The sequence below is a fragment of the Schistocerca cancellata genome, chromosome 2 (assembly GCF_023864275.1).
Source record: "Schistocerca cancellata isolate TAMUIC-IGC-003103 chromosome 2, iqSchCanc2.1, whole genome shotgun sequence".
Classification (NCBI taxonomy): Eukaryota; Metazoa; Arthropoda; class Insecta; order Orthoptera; family Acrididae; genus Schistocerca; species Schistocerca cancellata.
In genome coordinates, this window is record NC_064627.1 from 495,269,559 (window position 1) to 495,293,812 (window position 24,254).

A 24,254-nucleotide genomic window follows, 5' to 3' on the forward strand; every position below is an offset into this window, starting at 1 on the left:
CTGTCTGAAACGGGAAAGATACCGACGTTTTCCCTTTGACATGAAAGACGTCACGAGCAGCAATTTTCTGGGCTGTCTCCAACTACACGTTGCAAAAACAAAACTGCAAATATCAACGAAACTTCAGAGCAAATGTGCCTGACGACTCTTATGAGAGCCATCGTGTAAATATATTTCCTACAAAAAATATTGATGTTCTTTGCCCCCCTCCCTCCCTTCCATGGCCTACCCAGTTACACATTCTTTTTTTTTATATAAATATATATTGCTCCTTTCCTATGAAGCAGTGTGCTAGCAATTGACCCCTAGCTTAGTATGTTAAATTCTGAGTTATTAGTAACAAGACACAAACTTGCAGTTTATAAAAGCACTTTCTTTAAATATAAATTATGTGTAGCTTCAGCATTGCTACTACTGATATGCTGACATGGCCACTGCATGTACCCGTACTGTCACGACAGTTACTCCATGCACACAACTTAATTATGCAACAAATACGCCACAGACATGTTATACACTGTATATTCACCAAATATGCACCATACATACATAGGACATACAGCGTGGCAAGATACGTTGACTTTACAAAACGATATTGTAACACAGCCTGTTAAATGTTAGTTGAGTGGTCCAAAGCTGTAGATTGGTAAAAATGGCTCTAGAATTAGGAATAAGGTAGGATATGAAATTGTAAATTGCTAAAATTGGTAGGATAAACCAAAATTCAGATTATCAGCCAAAAGGAATTGACGGATATGTAAATACACTGATAAGCCAAAGGACTAAGACCGCTGCCCGCAGAGGCGTTGAAGGTGCCACCTTGTGGTGTTGCGGGTACATCAGGCGGTAACAAAAGTATGTACGAGTAAGTGGAGCAGGCACGGACGGAGAAGATGTGGCCTGCAAATGATGAAGTTCACTGGGGTAATCAACTCTGGCAAAGCGCAGATTTGGTACTTGCATTGTTAAATTCATAAATTTCGTGCGTATTATAGTATTTGAGAGTTGTAGCATCGCGTTTTAGTACCTGAATAGTGTAAATTCGCGTAGTCGTCTGTCTTATGTTTTTGTTTTGAACGGCCAGTGTCGGTTGGTCACAGTCAGTGTGCTCCCTGCCGCCGTTGGATAAGCAGCTGCAGCAGCAACTCGTATACTCCTAGCTCACTCATTTGTTACATAGTTTAATTCTTAATTTATTTGCGTGTTTTTGGTACTTGCATTGTTAAATTCATAAATTTCGGGCGTATTATAGTATTTGAGAGTTGTAGCATCGCGTTTTAGTACCTGAATAGTGTAAATTCGCGTAGTCGTCTGTCTTATGTTTTTGTTTTGAACGGCCAGTGTCGGTTGGTCACAGTCAGTGTGCTCCCTGCCGCCGTTGGATAAGCAGCTGCAGCAGCAACTCGTATACTCCTAGCTCACTCATTTGTTACATAGTTTAATTCTTAATTTATTTGCGTGTTTTTGGTACTTGCATTGTTAAATTCATAAATTTCGGGCGTATTATAGTATTTGAGAGTTGTAGCATCGCGTTTTAGTACCTGAATAGTGTAAATTCGCGTAGTCTCCTTCCGCCGCCGAGCAGTGTGTCAGCAGTGCACAAGCTACTGCATTTACTAGGCAATCTCGTATTTTAATAACCGTTTAAATTTTGTGTCGATTTGTTTGCGCTCTGTGTAGATTAGTTCAGACGTTCTTTGCACAAGTTTTTAGCATGGATAGGGACTGCAACTGCTGTGTTCGGATGCAGGCTGAGTTGGCATCCCTTCGCTCCCAGCTTCAGGCAGTGTTGGCTTCGGTCACACAGCTTGAGGCTGTTGCCAATGGGCATCACTGTGGGGGTCCGGATGGGAGTTTGTCGGGGACGGCCAGCTCGTCCCACGCATCCCCCGATCGGGCTACGACTGTGGTTGCCCGGGATACTGCCCGCATTGAGGCTGATCCCTCACCTGTGGTAGAGTGGGAGGTCGTCTCAAGGTGTGGCAGGGGGCGAAAGACATTCCGGAGGGCTGAACGGAAGGCCTCTCCAGTTTGTCTGACGAACCGGTTTCAGGCTCTGTCTCTGGCTGATACTCAGGCTGATACTGATCTTCGGCCTGACATGGCTGCCTGTCCTGTTCCAGAGGTTGCCCCTCAGTCTGCAAGATCCGGGCGGTCGCAGAGGGTGGGCTTACTGGTAGTTGGGAGCTCCAACGTCAGGCGCGTAATGGGGCCCCTTAGGGATATGGCAGCAAGGGAGGGGAAGAAGACCAAAGTGCACTCAGTGTGCATACCGGGGGGAGTCATTCCAGATGTGGAAAGGGTCCTTCCGGATGCCATGAAGGGTACAGGGTGCACCCATCTGCAGGTGGTCGCTCATGTCGGCACCAATGATGTGTGTCGCTATGGATCGGAGGAAATCCTCTCTGGCTTCCGGCGGCTATCTGATTTGGTGAAGACTGCCAGTCTCGCTAACGGGATGAAAGCAGAGCTCACCATCTGCAGCATCGTCGACAGGACTGACTGCGGACCTTTGGTACAGAGCCGAGTGGAGGGTCTGAATCAGAGGCTGAGACGGTTCTGCGACCTTGTGGGCTGCAGATTCCTCGACTTGCGCCATAGGGTGGTGGGGTTTCGGGTTCCGCTGGATAGGTCAGGAGTCCACTACACGCAACAAGCGGCTACACGGGTAGCAGGGGTTGTGTGGCGTAGGCTGGGCGGTTTTTTAGGTTAGATGGCCTCGGGCAAGTACAGAAAGGGCAACAGCCTCAACGGGTGCGGGGCAAAGTCAGAACATGCGGGGACCAAGCAGCAATCGGTATTGTAGTTGTAAACTGTCGAAGCTGCGTTGGTAAAGTACCGGAACTTCAAGCGCTGATAGAAAGCACTGAAGCTGAAATCGTTATAGGTACAGAAAGCTGGCTGAAGCCAGAGATAAATTCTGCCGAAATTTTTACAAAGGTACAGACGGTGTTTAGAAAGGATAGATTGCATGCAACCGGTGGTGGAGTGTTCGTCGCTGTTAGTAGTAGTTTATCCTGTAGTGAAGTAGAAGTGGATAGTTCCTGTGAATTATTATGGGTGGAGGTTACACTCAACAACCGAGCTAGGTTAATAATTGGCTCCTTTTACCGACCCCCCGACTCAGCAGCATTAGTGGCAGAACAACTGAGAGAAAATTTGGAATACATTTCACATAAATTTTCTCAGCATGTTATAGTCTTAGGTGGAGATTTCAATTTACCAGATATAGACTGGGACACTCAGATGTTTAGGACGGGTGGTAGGGACAGAGCATCGAGTGACATTATACTGAGTGCACTATCCGAAAATTACCTCGAGCAATTAAACAGAGAACCGACTCGTGGAGATAACATCTTGGACCTACTGGTAACAAACAGACCCGAACTTTTCGACTCTGTAAGTGCAGAACAGGGAATCAGTGATCATAAGGCCGTTGCAGCATCCCTGAATTTGGAAGTTAATAGGAATATAAAAAAAGGGCGGAAGGTTTATCTGTTTAGCAAGAGTAATAGAGGGCAGATTTCAGACTACCTAACAGATCAAAACGAAAATTTCTGTTCCGACACTGACAATGTTGAGTGTTTATGGAAAAAGTTCAAGGCAATCGTAAAATGCGTTTTAGACAGGTACGTGCCGAGTAAAACTGTGAGGGACGGGAAAAACCCACCGTGGTACAACAACAAAGTTAGGAAACTACTGCGAAAGCAAAGAGAGCTTCACTGCAAGTTTAAACGCAGCCAAAACCTCTCAGACAAACAGAAGCTAAACGATGTCAAAGTTAGCGTAAGGAGGGCTATGCGTGAAGCGTTCGGTGAATTCGAAAGTAAAATTCTATGTACCGACTTGACAGAAAATCCTAGGAAGTTCTGGTCTTACGTTAAATCAGTAAGTGGCTCGAAACAGCATATCCAGACACTCCGGGATGATGATGGCATTGAAACAGAGGATGACAAGCGTAAAGCTGAAATACTAAACACCTTTTTCCTAAGCTGTTTCACAGAGGAAGACCGCACTGCAGTTCCTTCTCTAAATCCTCGCACAAACGAAAAAATGGCTGACATCGAAATAAATGTCCAAGGAATAGAAAAGCAACTGGAATCACTCAACAGAGGAAAGTCCACTGGACCTGACGGGATACCAATTCGATTCTACACAGAGTACGCGAAAGAACTTGCCCCCCTTCTAACAGCCGTGTACCGCAAGTCTCTAGAGGAACGGAAGGTTCCAAATGATTGGAAAAGAGCACAGGTAGTCCCAGTCTTCAAGAAGGGTCGTCGAGCAGATGCGCAAAACTATAGACCTATATCTCTGACGTCGATCTGTTGTAGAATTTTAGAACATGTTTTTTGCTCGAATATCATGTCGTTTTTGGAAACTCAGAATCTACTATGTAGGAATCAACATGGATTCCGGAAACAGCGATCGTGTGAGACCCAACTCGCTTTATTTGTTCATGAGACCCAGAAAATATTAGATACAGGCTCCCAGGTAGATGCTATTTTTCTTGACTTCCGGAAGGCGTTCGATACAGTTCCGCACTGTCGCCTGATAAACAAAGTAAGAGCCTACGGAATATCAGACCAGCTGTGTGGCTGGATTGAAGAGTTTTTAGCAAACAGAACGCAGCATGTTGTTATCAACGGAGAGACGTCTACAGACGTTAAAGTAACCTCTGGTGTGCCACAGGGGAGTGTTATGGGACCATTGCTTTTCACAATATATATAAATGACCTAGTAGATAGTGTCGGAAGTTCCATGCGGCTTTTCGCGGATGATGCTGTAGTATACAGAGAAGTTGCAGCACTAGAAAATTGTAGCGAAATGCAGGAAGATCTGCAGCGGATAGGCACTTGGTGCAGGGAGTGGCAACTGACCCTTAACATAGACAAATGTAATGTATTGCGAATACATAGAAAGAAGGATCCTTTATTGTATGATTATATGATAGCGGAACAAACACTGGTAGCAGTTACTTCTGTAAAATATCTGGGAGTATGCGTGCGGAACGATTTGAAGTGGAATGATCATATAAAATTAATTGTTGGTAAGGCGGGTACCAGGTTGAGATTCATTGGGAGAGTCCTTAGAAAATGTAGTCCATCAACAAAGGAGGTGGCTTACAAAACACTCGTTCGACCTATACTTGAGTATTGCTCATCAGTGTGGGATCCGTACCAGATCGGGTTGACGGAGGAGATAGAGAAGATTCAAAGAAGAGCGGCGCGTTTCGTCACAGGGTTATTTGGTAACCGTGATAGCGTTACGCAGATGTTTAACAAACTCAAGTGGCGGACTCTGCAAGAGAGGCGCTCTGCTTCGCGGTGTAGCTTGCTCGCCAGGTTTCGAGAGGGTGCGTTTCTGGATGAGGTATCGAATATATTGCTTCCCCCTACTTATACCTCCCGAGGAGATCACGAATGTAAAATTAGAGAGATTAGAGCGCGCACAGAGGCTTTCAGACAGTCGTTCTTCCCGCGAACCATACGCGACTGGAACAGGAAAGGGAGGTAAAGACAGTGGCACGTAAAGTGCCCTCCGCCACACACCGTTGGGTGGCTTGCGGAGTATAAATGTAGATGTAGATGTAGATGCAGAGACTGTGAACTAGTTCCTCAAAAACGGCGAAGCTGGTCTAATGTTCACGTGCTACTATCGTGAGCATCTACGGATAGAAGTAAAAGGATAGTTAACCTACCACTAGGCGCTAAATGGTTGCACATCCACGACTCTTTACAGACCAGACAAACCTCCAAACCTCATGTTCCGAGAAGTAGGATACATGGTGATCTGTGGTATCTCTGTTGAAAGAGCACAATGCTGGCGATAGCAAAGTATTTCGGAGCACACCTTTCATCGTACATTGTTGACCACGGAGCACCGCAGCAGACCACCCTGGTATGTTCACATGTTGACCCAACGACATCGTCAATTACGATTGCAATGGGTATGGGACCATCAGGATTCGACTATCGATCAATGGTAAAGTGTCAGCTGTTTGGGTGTATCACATTTTTTGCTACATGTAGTAGGTGATCATCTCGACAACTGCCATCATGGAGGTGAATGGCAGCTCGAAACGTGCAACGCCCACAGTCGCAGGACGGTGGGAGCAGTATTATGCTGTGGGAGACATTCTCCTGCGGTTGTATGGGACTTGTGGGAGTACTCAAAGACCCGCTGACAGCTGCAAACCACCTGCATCCCTTCATTCTTGATGTCTTTCCCGACAGCGATGTCATCTTTCACCAGTATGATTGTACATATCTTGGAGCCAGAATTGTGCTACAGAGGTTTGAGAACCATTATAGTAAACTGACGTTGATGTTTCTGCGACCAAATTCGCCTGATATAAGTGCTACTGGGCGCCATCACCGCATACGCAAATCAGCGACCTGTTATTTACGCGAATTACATGACTGGTGCGTACACATCTAATGCCACATACTGCAACAAAGATAGCAACAAACTGTCGGACCCCTGATACACAGTATCAATGATGTATTTCATTAAAAAGACGGTAAAACAAGCTACTGAACAGGTGGTTTCTTTGGAAATTTGTGGTAAGCTTCTATGGGACCAAACTGCTGAAGTCATCGGTCATACGTGCACTGCTTCAGAAACTTGCTGAGACAATGCATCAGAAGGATGTGCATATCACCAGGGCAATGATGTAAAGTTTCTGCTTGTTATGAAGAAGGGAGTCTTTCCATATGATTAGCCGGATTTTATGAAGTGACTCTGCGAAACAACATTCACCAGCAAACTCGCAGGCTGCTTTAACTGCTGAGTATCAGCACACAGTGAATGTTGAGCAGGACTACAGGATCTCTGATTTAGACGGATATGTCAAATTGTAGATGGAGACAGATGTGCATTACCTCGCAGGCATTTTTAAGGAATTCCAGATTTACGCCTGGACACGTAAACTCTGGATCCTGCCTTCTATTACACTGCATCAGGGCTTCTGTGGGACGCAATGTTGAAAAAGACACATTATCATCTAACTGTTGACCAATGTTGATATGTTGCTTCTTTTCGAACGCGGGATTCTCTCGGGACGCCACAAGTGCATGCACAGATAGGCCGAGGTGAATAACAAACGAATTAGTGAGGAGGAGTGCAGCCATTTCCTTTACTTGGGTGTAACTATCTCTAGGGCATTCCACGCAACAAACTCATCTCTTTCTATGATACCGATACCAGTCCAGAGATGAAATTATCATACTGAAGCATGAGGTCCAATATGTGACTTTAGTTGCTGATGAGAGATATTTCCTAAAGCCATATCAATCTGCACGACCCGTACAGCGACGTGCTTATGTGTCTGGAGCCCCTGGTCCCACGAAATGGTTCTGTCCTCAAGCTGGTGACAATGCTGGGAGATAAGCAGAGATACATTCTACACCATAGAAACCTCCAACAATGTTTCAGGTTGAGGATGAAAGTTGTTAGAATTACCCACAGCATCTTCTTCATGCAGCATCCTTGGTTGAACAACTAAATTTATGTTAATACTGGAAAGGGGATCTCATGATTTTTTATAATTTAGTGAATAATTTAGTGAATAATTTAGTTTTCGGCAGAATCATGGAGATTCTAAGAAATCGTCAAGTTCATTCAGTTTACCGTTGGAATGGGCGTTATGGGACAAGAAATTACATTCCCACGCCAAGTTTTAAGTTGGCCACAACCTTCAGTCAAGGACTAGTCGCTGCGGAGATGGCTACTCTTGCAAAACTAAAGTTCACTCACCGTAAGATGCTTAATATTGATACAGGCAATTTCATCTACTAGGTAAAAGGCTGTGACCCACATGAAGTAGTTAGGTACAATCCTGAGGAATTTGACACATCATTTTTATCTACAAGTCTTCTGACTAGTTTGATGCGAATTTTTCTCCTGTGCGAATCTCTTCATCTCAGAGTAGCGCTTGCAACCTGTATCCTGAATTATTTGCTGGGTCTATTCCAATCTCTGTCTTCATCTACAATTTTTGCCCTCTACAGCTCCCTCTAGTGTCATGCAAGTTATTCCCTGATGCCGTAGATGTTACACAGTCCTGTCTCTTCTCTTTGTTGTTGTTTTCCATATATTTCATTCCTTGCCGATTCTACAGAGAATCTCTATATTCCTTACCTGATGAATCCACCTAATTTTCAACATTCTTATGTAGGAACACATCTCAAATAAATCGATTCTCTACTCCTCCGGGTTCCCACAGTCCATGATTTACTACCATACGATGCTGTGCTCCAAACGTACAACCTCAGAAATTTCCTCAAATTAAGGGTTTTGTTTGATATTAGTAGATTTCTCTCGGCCAGGAATGCCGTTTTTGACGGTGCTTTTTATGTCCTCCATGCTCCATCCATCACGGGACATTTTCTGCCCAGGTAGCAGAATTAATTTCAACTAATTCGTAATCGCCAAGCCAAACGATAAGTTTCTCGTTTTTCTCATTTCATTACTTTAATTTCATATTTCTTCAGTTTAGTCTCAAAACCTATTCTGTATCATTAGACAGATTATTCCATTCAGCACATCACGTAATTCTTCTTCACTTTCACTGAGGATGACAATGTCATCAATGTCATCAGCGAATCTTATCGTTGATATCCTTTCGTCCTGAATTTTAATTGCACTTTTGAACCTTTCTTTTATTTCCATTATTCCTTCTTCAATGTATAGGTTGAACAGTAGGAGAGAAAGATTACATCCCTGTAATACCTGTCTTACACCCTTTTTAATCCGATCATTTCGCATCTGCTCTTCAACTCTCGTTGTTCCCTCTTGGCTCTTGACATATTGTATATTATCCGCCTTTCCCTATAGCTTACCCTGTTTTTCTTAGAATTTCGAACATCATGTAGCATCTGACATTGTTGCACTTTTTTTGCAGGTCGACAAATCCTATTAACATGTCTTGATTTTTCTTTAGTCTTGCTTCCATCATGAAGAACATCGTCAGAACTGCCTCTCTGGTGTCTTTACCTTTCCTGAAGCCAAACACATCGTCATCCAACACATCCTCAATGTTCTTTTCTATCGTTCTGTGTTTTATTCTTGTTAGCAACATGGAGGCATAGGCTGCTAAGCTGATTGTGCTTTAATTCTCACACTTGTCAGTTCTTGCAGTCTTCGCAAATGTGTACAAGATGTTTTTCCAAAAGTCAGATGGTACGTCACCGCACTCTACATTCTACACACCAGCGTGAATAGTCGTTCTGTTGCCACTTGGCGGAATGATTTTGGAAACTAATGGGATGTTATCTACACCTTTGCTTTATTCGATCTCTTAATTTTGTGATTTTAATACTGGGTCCCCCATCTCTTCTATATCGACTCCTATTTCTTCTTCCATCATGTCATCAGACTATTCTTTCCATTCATAAATGAATTCACTGTAGTCCTTCCAACTATCCACTCTCTCCTCTGGATTTAACAATGGAATTCCCATTGCACTCTTACTGTTACCACCCTTGCTATTAATTTAATTGAAGTTGTTTTAACTTTTCTGTGTTCTATGTCAGTTGTTCCGACAATCATTTCTTTTTCGATTTCTTCACGTTTTCCATGCAGCCGTTTCGCCTTGGTTTCCTTGCACCTGCTACTTATTTCATTCTTAAGTGACTAGTATTTCTCTACTCCTGAATTTCCCTGAACATTTTTGTACTTCCATCTTTCATCGATCATCTGAAGGATTTCTTCTGTTACCAGTGGTTTCGTTGCAGCTACCTTCTTTGTATCTATGTTTTTCTTTCCAACTTCTGTGACTGCCCTTTTTAGAGACGTCCATTCCTCATAACTAACCTGCCTACTGAGCTATTAGTTAGTGCACTGTCTATAGCCTTGAAAAACTTGAAGCATATCTCTTCATTCCTTAGTACTTTCGGGTCACTATTCTTTGTGCGTTCATTCTTCCTGACTATTCTCTTGAACTTTAGACTACTCTTCCACACCACTAAATTGAGAACTGAGTCTATATCTGCTCCTGGCTATGCCTTACAATACGGTATCTGATTTCGGAATCTCTATCTGACCATGATGCAAATCTAACTGAAATCTTCCCGTATCACCCAGCCTTTTCCAAGCGTATCTCCTCCTCTTATTATTCTTGAACAGAGTGTTTGCTATTACTAGTTGAAATTTATTCTAGAACTCACAGTCGTTCTCCTCTCTCATTCCTTGTCCCAAGCCCATATTCTCCTGTAACCTTTCCTTCTACTGCATTCCAGTCGCCGTTGATTATTAGAGTTTCATCTCCCCTTGCATATTATGTTATCCTTTCAATATCCTCATATAATTTCTCTACCTCTTCATCTTCAGCTTGCGACATCGGCATGTACACATGAACTATCGTTGTCGATGTTGGTTTGCTGTCTATTCTGAGAGGAACAACCCTATCACTGAACTATTCGCTATAACTCACTCTTTGCCATACCTTTCTATTCATAACAAATCCTACTCTCGTTATACCATTTCCTGCTGCTGTTTATATTACCCTATACTCATCTGACCAGAAATCTTCTTTCCATTTCACTTCACTTCACTGACCCCTGCTACATCGAGATTGAGCCTTTGCATTTCCCTTTTCAGATTTTCTACCTTCCCTACCACAGTTAAGCTTCTGACATTCCATGCCCCGACTCGTAGATCGTTATCCTTTCGTTGGTTGCTCAATCTATTTCTCATGGTCACCTCCCCCTTGGCAGTCCCCTCTTGAAGATACGAATGGGGGCTATTCCAGAGTCTTTTACCAATGGAGAGAGCATCATGACGCTTTTTTCAATTATAGGTCACATGTCCTGTGGGTACACGTTATGTGTCTTTAATGCTTTGCCTTCTGCAGCCTCATGCAGTGCATCATTGGTGATTCTTCCGCTTTTGGGCGTAGTTTCCAAACTCAAGAGCAAGAAAGTGTCCTGAATTTCTGTCCGCTGCTCTGCCCTCTCTCCATACATTCTGACAATTAACACCGCACCCTTTAACACGCTAATGCTAATAGGAGTATGCTGTGAATTGTAGTCACTTGTCATCTCCATCTCTATGAACTCTGTCACGCTACACTGATTGTCCCAATTGGACCACACATTCTCAACCCTAGTACTAAGCACTGAACGTTCTCTGTCTCAGTGACTGCATCAAAGACTGCATCCATACGTTCAGATGCATATTCAGTCAAATTACATATTGGTGAATAGCTATATTTTGCTATCACTTAGCTGAGACTCAATTTCTGTCAATGGTTGTGCTATAACATAGTGGAGTGGTACCAGGTTCAGAAGTTCAGGAGGACATCCTATCGAGAGTAACTGCTGCTTTTACTGCTGTGTCAGTTCAGGAAGAAACTACCAGGAGACCTCATCTATAGCATAACAACAAAGCGCTAAGTGTAGCGAAACACATGCCAACGCCAACGCCAACAACAACAACAACAACAATAATAATAATAATAATAATGCTTGCTCATAGTCTTCTTCGCCTTCTTAGCTGCTCACTGCTGCTGCTGGTGATGGTGGTGGTGCTTCATACTGGACATATGTACAGGCAGCGAATAAATCAGCGTTCACGCAGTGACGAAACGACGCTTAAAGTCCTGCAGATTCTTCCTGAACAGCTGCAAACCATCCTTGCAATACTTCAAATGATTCAGTTTTTGGTCAAGCATGAGCAATCGCGGAACCCATCTTGCAGATAGCTTTCTCATGTCCAAATGTTTATGCAAAATATTATGTATCCGTTCATTCGATATGCCCACGGCACTAGCAATCTCACGCACCTTTTCTCTCATTCATCACCATATCATGGATTTTATCAATAATTTATGGAGTTGTAATCTCCACAGGGCGTCCAGAACGTTCAGCATCACTTGTGTCCATATGTCACTCCGATAGTTTTGAAACCACTCTTCTAATCGAAGGTGCAGAGTCACCGTAGGGTTTATCAAGCTTCTCTTTAGTCTCCTGAGGCGTTTTGCCTTTCACAAAGTAATGTTTAGTCACCACACGAAATTAGTTTTCGTCCATTGTTTGACAATCACTCGACTTTCTTGATTCACACGAATGCCAGACACAAAGAAATAGACCAATATGGCTCAAACTTGGTGTGCATTCTTTCCAAAGATGATACTAACTAAACATGAACTCAATACGCGCCGGTGGTGCCATCTCTCAGACTTTTCACAGACTTTTCTAACGCCCCTCGTATGCACACAGTTTGGCTGTTATGAAATGAGACACTAATCTCTAGTCATTTATTAGTTTGGCTCAAAACACTGCCTAGAAAAAATATTTTAATCACGAAGAGGTCGAAGGATGTTCCAGATCAACCTCTTATCACTTTAAACTCTAATAACCCGCATTTTTAATAACCTTTGTGTTATGTAGGTTCAGGTCAGCGCCTGCAGAAATATTGTCATACATCGAAACTTAGTTCTCAACTAATACTTGTGTTTATGGAAGCTGGAGGAGGGGAAGGTAGTGTGCGTGTTTGTGTGTTTGTGTGGGGGGGGGGGGGGGGGAGAGAGTGGGGGGGAAGGGTAATATTACTACCGAATGAACTCTCATTGAGTTTCCTGTAAAAATGTTCGTAGTATTTTTTCCACTAGGATACTAATAAATCTTCAGTTGATTTACTTCCTGTGGGTTCCTTTTCGGAATCTTTGGCCGATGTTTGTTTAACGATTTTCCTGACGCTTTGCCAACACGAGTGTGTCAAATACTTACCTTCCATTGCTGATGCAAGTACACTGTGTATCTTCGCACCCTCGATTGCCTTAGACTAGAACATTGTTGCCAGTTTCGAAACTGTGGGTTAGTTTCGAGGGGTTAAATCACGAACTATTTTATTTTACCTCCATATCTGACTTAGTCTGCTGTTGCACTCACCCCTGGCTGACCCGCTTACCAAGCTCCTTTTCAACGAATAGCTGAGTCTCTGCGTCCATTACAGCCCCTCCGACTGATAAGATTTTGATGTGGTGCAGCATCTTTCGGACGGGACTTTGGGGGTTCTTGGCAATAGTCACTGCCAAGTTTGGAGGCATGAACAAGCTCAAAATCTGGAAACAAAGAATAAGAGACATCAGGAGCCACAAAACTGTTGTGACACGCATTTACTTATAAACATGGCTCTATAACTATCCAAGTTAATATAAATAAAGCTCTTAATAAACATTATTTTTCTTTCTGAGCGTTGAAGTTGCAATCAAGTTTCCACTGTGAAGGATCTATTGTTGTTGGGCTTCAGCTCCAATCATTTCGTATCGAAAACTTAGCACAGTCAAACAGTATTTGGATCGTCTTCAACATGTCTTTACCAATGTTTTTCTCGTAGGAAATAAAAGTAATGAGTATTCTATTCAGAAGTTTGATTGATGGTTGACAATGAAGGTTTTCATTCCGTGTCATAGTAAAGAACGATATTTTTTACATCCATTATTAGAGATTACTTGCCAAATCCTAATTATTACATCTACTCGACTCTTGCTAGTTTAATTCCCCGAAGCACCCAGCTTTTACTTTTTCGTGCCCAACAACTGCGCGTACATGAAACCTCAAACAAGTTAATTTGAGAGAGAACCACACGTTCTTACCACTTTCATTGTCAGCACTATCAGCCAGTTTCATTCCTATAAATACTAAAAAATTATCATTAAGACTGATATAAGCTAATTATCTCCGCAACTGAAAGCGTATCTATCTTAGGTGGATGTGCCTTCTGTAACAGTAACAAGAACCGATCACACTGACACGTAATGTAGAGCTTTCATCTGTCTGGTCTCCACCTCTGCATCAACTTGCAATTCGCGATTACCGCTTCTTCCGGCTCGCCTTGCTATTTCCGTTTTTCCTTAAACGTATACTTCGCAATCTGTTACCAGTAACTTACGTGTAAAGGTACTATGCAGGAACAATAAATAATTGTTCAGTTGTTGTAAAGCCATGTTATAGATATTACGAGCGTTAATCTAACGTTTATAAAGTTTTGAAAGAATGCTAAAATCCAGATCCAAATACTTTGGATGCAGATAGAGCGTAGAACTATTGATATCCACTCTGTCAAAGGCAATACAAATATTTACAAAATGAATTTTTACCAGTGGTATGGCACATTTACGATGGAATATAAATATTTTCAAGCAATAAATAGCTCTCTCCGTTCACATTCCATGATGAAATATTGCCAGGACGTGGTAGGATAATCTATGAGATGGTGCTTCGAGAAAGGCAGGAGAACTGTTGTGGCACTTTGACTGACAATTGAAACATCCACAAACTATAATAATATATCATTCATGGTTTTCTTAAAGACGGTGGTATTTTCATTTATTTCACGAGCATAGCAACCCATAAAATAAATTTTCACCTTTAAGCGAATTGGAGGCGTTGTGGGTACTTTCTTACGAAAATGAAAGACGAGTGGTGTGGTCCGAGTTACGTCATGTAAAGCAACAGCTTGGCGAGGTTCGTCCTCCTCCGTTTGTATGTTAACTGAGAACTCTTACTCGCCACGATACACAACCAATGCGATCTTTGAAATGAGAATGCATTCAATTAACGAGACTCAAGTAAACGCTTGCTTACATCAGGTTAGGAGTGATTTTGCCAGAGGGTTAGGAGTGATTTTGCCAGACATACTGTTTTGTGACGTTGTCGGTTTTTTTCTGGTTGTTCTGAAATGGCAAAGAAGACTCTTCTTCTTATCTCACTCAGCCACACTGCTCATTTGCGCATGGGACGAACCAAACAGAGATATTCCAAGAAAAATTATCAAAAAGTAAAAAGCGTCACATGTTCCACTCTGAAAAACACGGTCCAGTCACAATGTGACCACCGCCTATGTTCGACGTTATCATGTTATAACCACTCACAGACGTCAAAAGGTAGCACTAGCAGTGGAGGGTATATCAAGCGTGTTGGAGAACAGTGCATTCGTTGTCATAATGCGGAACAGGGTGAGTTATCTGACGTCCAGAAGGGCATAATCATTGGCTTTCGGGCCAAGGACGGAAGTATTTCCGAAACGGCTAAAGTCGTAAACAGTTCGTGTGCCACCGAGGTTAAGGCACACATGGCAAAATGGCGCTATCCAAAACCTTCGCGTAGGCAACTGTGACGCTCCACAGGCCACAGATGACTAGGGCGAATAACAGGTGCGGAGATGAGTACAGGCGATTAGACGTTCAATCACTGAGCAACTGATCGCCCAGACGAATCCAGGGTCTACCAACAACGTCTCCTCAACGACCGTTCAGCGAGTGTTGCGGTGCCTGGGCCTCGGCAGCAGGCGCCTGGTTCAGTCACCCATACTGACCGCAGATCATCGGCGACGAAGGGTGGAGTTTGTACGCCAGTACCGTAGCTGAACGACCACTGAGTGAAAACTGGAGGCCTATTCAGCTGAACCACGTTCAAATCTCCATCGGCGTGAAACGTCTGAAAGCAAACACCCCAAACAATCGCGGAGAGTTATAATTTGTGAAATGTTTTCGTAGAATTCCCTGGGTAATCTCATCATTCTGGAAGGTACATTGGATCAACACAAGTATGCATCTAACCTTGGGAACCACGTCCACCCCTATATGCAGTTTGTTTCTCCTCGACACGATGGCATCTACCAGCAGAACAATGCAACATGCCACAGTGTACGTGATCGGTGAGAGTGCACCAGGACGAGTTTATCGTGTTCCCCTGGCCAACCAACTACCCGAATTTAAACCCAATCGAAAGTCTGTGGGGCAATACCGGAACGCAATACAGCGGCGATTCTGTGTGGCATGGGTGGAACAAGTTGCGACGGATTTTTTACGTGCGTGCGTGCGATGCACCAATTGCGACGGATTATACGTCGCTGCTGCAATGCAATTTCTTTTATAATTTTTGTTCACCTACCTCTTTACAGCGTAGATCTTCACATGTAAACTCCCGACTGCAGCTGCTTACGAGATCGCAGAAAAGCAGTGTTGAGGAAACTGTAACTTCATAGCTACACACCGGAGGCCGCTATGAGTAAAATTTGCTGAAAATTTTCTATGTACTTCAAAGAAATGATTCGGAAAGGGGATGTCACTCGTACTTTAAATATAAGTTCAAGTTTAAACCTTCAACAGATCTTTATTGCCGTCAAGCAAGATCATCAGCCCACATTTACGAAAATTACTAAAGTTTCTGCTCACAGTTATCACCATACCTAAAACAGCCAGAACTTTTACCTTCCCAAAGTCCGAAACCAATTACTTGTAACACAGTCAATGGTCGGCCAATTACTTCTGCACACGATATTCAGTGGTTGTCTTCAGTAAAAGTTTATGCTCGCGATAAAATACTCAATAAGAATATACTCAGTACCGCCACGCTATATAATTCAAAGTTCACTCGCGATTTTCGTAGGAACGAATTATCACAACACTCTAAAGTTTTCATAAACAGTTTCTGGTCACTACCAGATACCATTAACACTGGACCATAACGCAGAAGTCATCCCAAGACTTCATCTTACACATAATGCGAAAAGTCACATCCAGCATAACCGCCTCGAATCAAAGCTAGCTCGCGACTCCCCTCTCACTCTCCCACACTCAAAACCCGTATCTCCTCGCTAGGCGGCCAACCGTCTCGCTTCTCATTGGTTGTCAGCACTTACGACCAATGAGAAATCACTTCTCGGGCGCGGCTCGCGCCAAAATCTAGCAAGCATTGACGTCATCAAATTAAGTAACACAAAACTCTCTAATTAAATAAACAAAACAAAATGAACTATAAGCTTTACTCTATATCTGGAAATTTATTATGGAGTCGCGAATGTTCTGGCTGTCTTATACATAAGCATACATACTTGGACATCCGACATTCACTAGTAGGGGAACCACTAGTCGATTCGTTCCCACGTTACAGAGTTGGAACACTTGCCAGTTCCTGTAGAGAATTACATGAATGATTTTTAATAATTCCGAACGTCCCACATACTCTCATGTACGCTTTCTCATTCACACGCACCCTAACACGCAGTATACATATTTACTTAGAATTCTTGAAATTATTATTGTAGAAAAGTCACAGAGGTTTTCTGAAACTAAAAACTTTCCAAATTTATATATAACCACTGAAAGTGTTATCAGATCATCGTACATAGTCACTGAAGGTGAACTATTACATCGCTGTATTTATTTAAATTCTTGACTGTCGGAAAATTAGGTTTTTTTATGGAATTTTACTAACTTCCTAAATACAACTATTTTTGATCTGAGACTTTGACATATTGTTTGTTTTCACAACAGAAGGATGTACATCAAATATGACGTTCCTCATGTTATTCCTTTATTAGTTATTAATATTTTTAGTTTCGTATGATGTAAGTGGCCTGCCAGCGCTACTCCACTGCTTTCACACGCGCAGCTGCGACAGATGGTCGTGACGTCAGTCTGCAGGACACAACTCGTCCGTTACTGACCGTATAATACTCTACCGGCTTACATTACAGCCCACATACATTCTGAAGTAAAGCTTTTAATAGACAAATGGGCGATCGCGCACTAGTTGCGACGCCACAAAGTCCTTAGTAGGTATGTGGAAACTGTCACGCAATTTGATGGCCGAGACAACGTCAGTTCACTATCTTCCTCTTAAAACCACTGTAGCACGACTCTGGCATTGTGATGTGATGGTGTTGTATTTGTTCCTGCGCCTAATATGCCAGATTGGGACATATTATCACAATATGAGAGTCAGGTTATCTTAATATACAACATGCTTAATATTGCGCATTACAATAAAGTAACTTCAAAGGACGAGGGCTTTAACATTCGGAACCCCAGTGGAACGCTCACCGAAAAAATCTTCTCGTTGGTTCACATGGATCAGCAATTAATAACTGAAGTATATACAACATTTAGTCACCTGATTATGGCAGTATGCTGGCGAAAAGCGTGAGTATTGGATAATAAAAGCAACTGATTCTCAGAAAGTTATTTTTATACTTGGTGACTGTATTAATGAGATCCGTTAGGCAACTGACATCGGAGGTAATTCATGAACATTCATGAAGAACATAATTTGCCCGCATCTCGTGGTCGTGCGGTAGCGTTCTCGCTTCCCACGCCCGGGTTCCAAGGTTCGATTCCCGGCGGGGTCAGGGTTTTTCTCTGCCTCGTGATGGCTGGGTGTTGTGTGCTGTCCTTAGGTTAGTTAGGTTTAAGTAGTTCTAAGTTCTAGGGGACTGATGACCATAGATATTAAGTCCCATAGTGCTCAGAGCCATTTGAACCATTTGAAGAACATAATTCGACTTCAGTTGTAGTCTGCGACCAAAATAACAGTAAGTAACCCAGATTATGAGTGTTGGATTGCAACTGAATAAAGTGTCAACGAAAAACCAACACGTTTAAAAATCTTTATAATGTATGGATAATATGAGAACAAGGATCTGCACAACGAAAAGTAATGCACTTTCATTATAATTTAGATGTTAATAATACTTCTCTAAGGGCACTGTGGCTGGAGAAATTAATATTTTTCACAAGATATGTTCGGCGTTCAAAATGCATTCGACGTGTTCAATAAATTGATAAATTCGTAACTATATTAAGAAAACAGTCGAAATCCCGATAAGCGTTTTGAAGTATCTTAAAAAATAGGGTGGATGCCTTTTGTGTGTCACTGCACTGCTCTACTTGGTGTTGGATGATACCCGGTGTACCAGCCAGGCTGTGTCGTATCGTGCACGCGGATTGGTGACATCTTGAAAGTAAATCTTGATATTTTCCCGGAGTATTGAACACACTATGACGTTTCGGGACTGCAACCGGTTTTAGTAGTCTCCCTTGAACATGTCTGGCAGGTGCCCAGACAAAGTATGATATTTGGCAGAAAACGATGAGTGACTTAACTTCCGAAACACCATCGAGCACCTTTTAAGTGAAAGGTGGGCAAACGGTTTCGTTACAAGGAAATCTGCCACTACCGGCCCCATTTTTGGGACTAACAAGCTCCGTACTAACAAGCTCCAGAAATAGCTTTGCTTCCCCAAACAAAATAGTCGCTCCGAACTGAAGAGATTATGGTTGACAGAGGAAAATTTATGTGGAGAATTTATGGCTTAATGGAAGGGCATTTCTGAAAAACAAAAAATTGTTAACATGTTAGTCTTTTCTGAAGGTTGCTTTCTGGCGTGTAGTTTTGAAACGTGAACCTGAACAGACAAGAATATAATAGAGGCTTTTGAAATATTGTGCTGAAGAATGGTGAAGAATAGGTAGGTAGAACAATAACTGGGCTACAGATTCGAAATGGGATGAAGGGATTTAATGGCACAGTTGCCTAAAAGAAGTTATCGATTGGTGGGACAGCAGGAAACCACTTCATTCTTATAATAACTTTCTTAGAAAGACACTGCACGTGAATTTTATTGAAGCCATCGTGGTCCTCAGGCCAAAGACTTGTTTCATGCAGTTCTCCCGAAACGGGACGCGCTTCAGACAGCTCCCACAGATGGTGACCTAGTCGGGCGCGGACGTCAGAGGGAGCACCGGGGAAGAGACAACACATTACAGGCAGCGCCAGGCTGGTGCGGACGGCAGAGAGAGCACCCAGCGCCCTCTGAGCATAAATACTGGGCAATATCCTCCAATACGGCAGTGCCCGCGCCCGAGAGCGGCCTGAGCTGGCGAGGCGAGCGCATCGCTGTCGTTGCGCGCTTCGCTTACTCGGCCGTTGAGAGCTCGTGAAGAGGTTTTCTGTGCTGTGGGCGCCGCGGAGAGCAGATTGTCGTGCGTTGTTCTTACAACGCGTGCAAATTGTCGTGTTCCGCGCCTCGCAACATGGGAAAGAAGGGTGCGCAGAGGAAACCTGCCGCTACGAAGGGTCCTTCGGTTGTGCAACTCACCGAGTCTGCCGACCATGCGAGGAACTCCAGTGAAGACGAGTCGCGGCCTGCTCCCCCTTTGTACGTCAAGTGCAAAGGCGCGTGGACAGCGCTGTTCGACACCATCACGAATTGCGCTCGGAACGAGGTGGTCTACGAGTCTGTCGATACAGACTCGCTGATCTGCGTTCGAGCTGCAAACGTGGCCGACCACAGGGCGATCAAGGTCGCAGTGGCCGACCACGTCGTCGACGCACCACCGGCGCGTGATAAGGCACCTTCCGTCGGAAGGATGAAGACGACCAAGGCACTCCTCAGGGGGTTACCTTGGTGCTGTGACGAGGCAGCGGTCCGGGAAGGGCTGCTGCGAGCCGGGTTTGGTTGCGCAACCGCAAGGTTGCACAACCGGACCAACAGGAAGAGGGCGCCGCTCTATGCCGTGACCGTGCAAACGGTCGACGGCGGGAGTGACATCTTCGACTTGCGGAAGTTGCTGGGCTTCCCGGTGACGACAGAGGCTCTCCCAACCGCCATGGACCCTCTGCCCCAGTGCTTCAGGTGCCAGGACGAGGGCCATGTAGCGAAGTATTGCCGCAACGCGGCGCGGTGCGTCAAGTGCTCAGGCGAGCACGACAGCCGCGCCTGCGACCGCGGCAGCAACGCTCTGCCGACCTGTGTCCGGTGTGGCGGCCCGCACGTCGCCAGCTGGCGCGGTTGTGCGGCTTTCTCAAGCCGCACCCAAATCGGGGGCGGCGAAGCGGCCGCGGCCGCACCGACGCAGCAGCAGAAGAGAAGACGACGTCGGAAACGGCGTAGGGTGCAGAGCAGCCCGGCACAGCTGAGGAACGGCGCAGTAGCAGATCCACCTGCCAGGGGCAGGGACGACCGCTCGGAAACGGGCAGCCAGGACGCAGCTCGCCCTCCCGTGAAGAAGTGTGACGTCGAACTCGGCGCCGCCGTGAAGGAGGCCACAGCAGCCCTCAAAGCCGTCATGACGGCGGAGAGGGCTGCCTTCGCAGCCGCCGTGGCTGCAGAGAAGGAAGAGGCCCTGAGGCAACTGCGAGCAGTCTTCGCCCAAGGCCTCAGCGCAGTCGTACCTGCGAACACTCCTGCGACCTCGCAGAAGGACGTTCGCGCGCCTATCCCAGCGGTTGTCCCAGCAGCACCGCAGGTGAGAGGCGCAAAGAAGACAACCGCCGCCCCAGCGGAACCGGTGGCGACGCCGACCGCTACGGCAGCGACCATCATCGCGACAGCGAGAGCGAACGGCGCACCTTTCTCCGACGCTGGAGCGGCGCAGCTCACTGAGACAGCGGCGCGTCTTGACGCTGTAATGCAGAAGGGCTGTGCCGTGCAGTAGAGGAGAACGCTGAACGGTAGCCGATCGCCGCCGTTCTGCACCAGCCTGATGAAGCTGCACCAAGTCACTGACGACAAGGCGCAGCAGAGGGCCTAACAGCAACGCATGCGTTGCCGCGCCGAACTTTTATGTTACAGGGAGTAAGCCACTGCGGCCGGCCCAGGAGACTACAAGCGAGCCCAGCCGCAGCAACCGGACTGACCCAGCTAACGACCACGCAGTACATAGGTAACGTTGCACGATACCTCACGCTAACCTTCCCTCACCTTGCATGCTCTGTCGCAGCTAGCAAGCCGCTACTGCCCTTACTACCCGTCCTACTGTCGCAGAGGTTTTTTTCCCTTGGCGCTGGCCTTGGCACTTTTTTTCCTCTGCCCTTACAACCGCTACCCTTCAATCGTTTTCGACCACTTCTATCTCCTGATGGACCATGTTAATGAGTAGTCTTACCCAGACGCATGGATAACATCACAGCCTGCATCCTGTGACGCCTGATTCAAATACTAACATGCTTACGGAGGTGACAGTAGAACTTTTGGTTTGGTCACCACGTTGGTGCGGGCGTGGAGGGGCCCCATCCTTATCCAAAAAAATTATCCAATACGGCAATCTCAGGCAGCACCTGGAGAAGACAGCGAGTTACGTGGCCGAAATATTGTGCCAGAGCGACACAAACATCCGGCAGTAGACCCGATTATTCCACATGTCAAAATATCGCCGGGGAAGCCTGAAGAGTTACACGATTGCAATGTTCAAAACGCCTATCACTCTTCCTGTGCAAACTTGTGCTGCACCTAGCATATCTTAAAACGAATGTGTGGTAGACATGAAACAATTTCAGGTGACGAACTGCCTTTTGAGCAGTTACTTGGTAATACACAGGTGTACAAACGGAAATGAAGTGTACCACCGACTGAAATCCAACCGAAAACAACATACCTCGGCTCTTGGGCGTCGTAGCTTGCTATACAAGACAGCAGTGTTCAGCATTACTCACGTTGTACTCGCCCAAGACGCGTGCTACTGTATCCTCGTCGAAGCTGGGAAGTATGCAGGCCGTCTTCCCAAGGTGAAGGGCATACAATGGCATTATAAGCCCAGACGCCCAGAAAGTCGGCGACGTCGATATCATGGCCTCTGGACGTCGGTCACTCGATGTGGCAAACTGTGCAAACATTTTCCTGCAACAACACAGGAATATTGAAAGGTCTCTGTTGGATTCCTTTCATGCTATTTTCCTCGATTTATTGTGGTTTACGTCATACATTTGCACCACTAAATTTACTGTGGTATTTCTAAATTTATCTGGGACGAGACTGAGCTGTGGAATACGTTATATTGACACATAAACACGAACAACTTGTCACGCAACATTTTCAAACACATTTTTGTATGTAATTCTTATCATACAGTTTCCTATGAAACCCACATCCGCCTTCTTTACGTAGTACGTATGATGTCTTAAGACACTGTCATATCCTTCCCTTCTGGTGTGAAAGGATGAATGAGTGAGAGTATTTGTAGTTGCATGCACGGTGGTAGCAGAGAAGTTCTGTCTGCTAGAGAACAGTAGGGCCAACGTCTGAGTAGGTAGATACGATTTCTAAGGCAAAGAGGTTGTCTCCTTGATGTGGTTCTGCCCGCCCCTTGTCAGGTTGGTAAAGGAAGCTACCTCTTTGGTCACTTCCTATTGTATCTGTGGGACGCCCTCGGACGGGGCCCGAGCTGGTCAGTCGGCGGGCAGTTTCTGAAGTGGTAACATCTCCGGGTAAGCGCGTGTTTGGTGAGTCCGAAGGACAATGAAATTCTTAAATCTAACTTAAATCTAGACTTTTGTGGCAGCATAATTTACCCCCTTCTGAGCCAAAGTTAGATTTAACCTTGAATAGTGAAGATTATCCTTTCTCCTAGTGTTATAGCCATGTACACTGCTATTACTTTTGAATTCGTTAGGATTGTTAATAACAAATTTCATAAGTGAATATACACTCCTGGAAATTGAAATAAAAACACCGTGAATTCATTGTCCCAGGAAGGGGAAACTTTATTGACACATTCCTGGGGTCAGATACATCACATGATCACACTGACAGAACCACAGGCACATAGACACAGGCAACAGAGCATGCACAATGTCGGCACTAGTACAGTTAATATACTTAGCTTGAAAAAGTTTTTTGCCTTTATCTTTAAATTTTTTCATTTATTTAGTGAAATTTTTTAAGAAAAGTTAATAGAAGAGTTAAACTTCTAGTTTTATGTTTTCAAAACATATGCTTTTCCTAAGCTAATTAACTTATTATTCCTTAATTAGTGTATCTCATGCGTTTGCAATATGTACATTAATTAAGAAGTATGTAAAGTAGATAATTGTTAAGATTTGCCCTGTTATAATGTAAGGCTCTTCAACAGGTCGTTTACCAATTCATGTTAATAAGCATACAACAACTACTATAATTCAGAATAAAATTTGATTAATAGGATAGAATTGAATACCTCGAAATGGTGTTTTATTATAAAATGGTAAAATTATTAAGATTCTAATTGATAAAAATAGTGCAATAACACCTCCTAACTTATTAGGGATTGATCGTAGAATTGCATATGCAAATAAGAAATATCATTCCGGTTGAATATGGACGGGAGTTACTAGCGGGTTAGCAGGTACAAAATTATCTGGATCTCCTAGAAGGTAAGGATTAATCAAGCATAATATAATTAATAATGATGTTATTAATACAAATGTAATAGAGTCCTTGAAAGTAAAGTATGGGTGAAATGGGATTTTTTCAATATCTCCATTTAGGCCTAAAGGGTTATTAGACCCTGTTTGGTGGAGGAAAAATAAATGAATTGCTGCTATTGCAGCAATAATAAATGGTAGTACAAAATGAAATGTAAAGAATCGGTTTAATGTTGCATTATCAACAGCAAACCCTCCCCATACCCATTGAACTAAATCTGTTCCTAAATATGGAATTGCTGATAATAAATTAGTAATTACTGTCGCACCTCAAAATGATATTTGACC

General features: G+C 44.1%; 1 protein-coding gene across 1 annotated transcript in view; it reads right to left on the reverse strand.

Moving 5' to 3' along the window:
* LOC126155626 (luciferin 4-monooxygenase-like) overlaps positions 1 to 22,355 on the reverse strand; it is a 416,502-nt gene extending 394,147 nt beyond the window's left edge. The window contains exons 1-2 of the mRNA XM_049916241.1: positions 22,221 to 22,355; positions 12,891 to 13,063 (exon numbers count right to left, since the gene is read on the reverse strand). Coding sequence (XP_049772198.1) covers positions 12,891 to 13,063; positions 22,221 to 22,355 — 308 coding nt within the window. The remainder of the gene's footprint in view (positions 1 to 12,890; positions 13,064 to 22,220) is intronic.
* Positions 22,356 to 24,254: the final 1,899 nt, after the last annotated feature.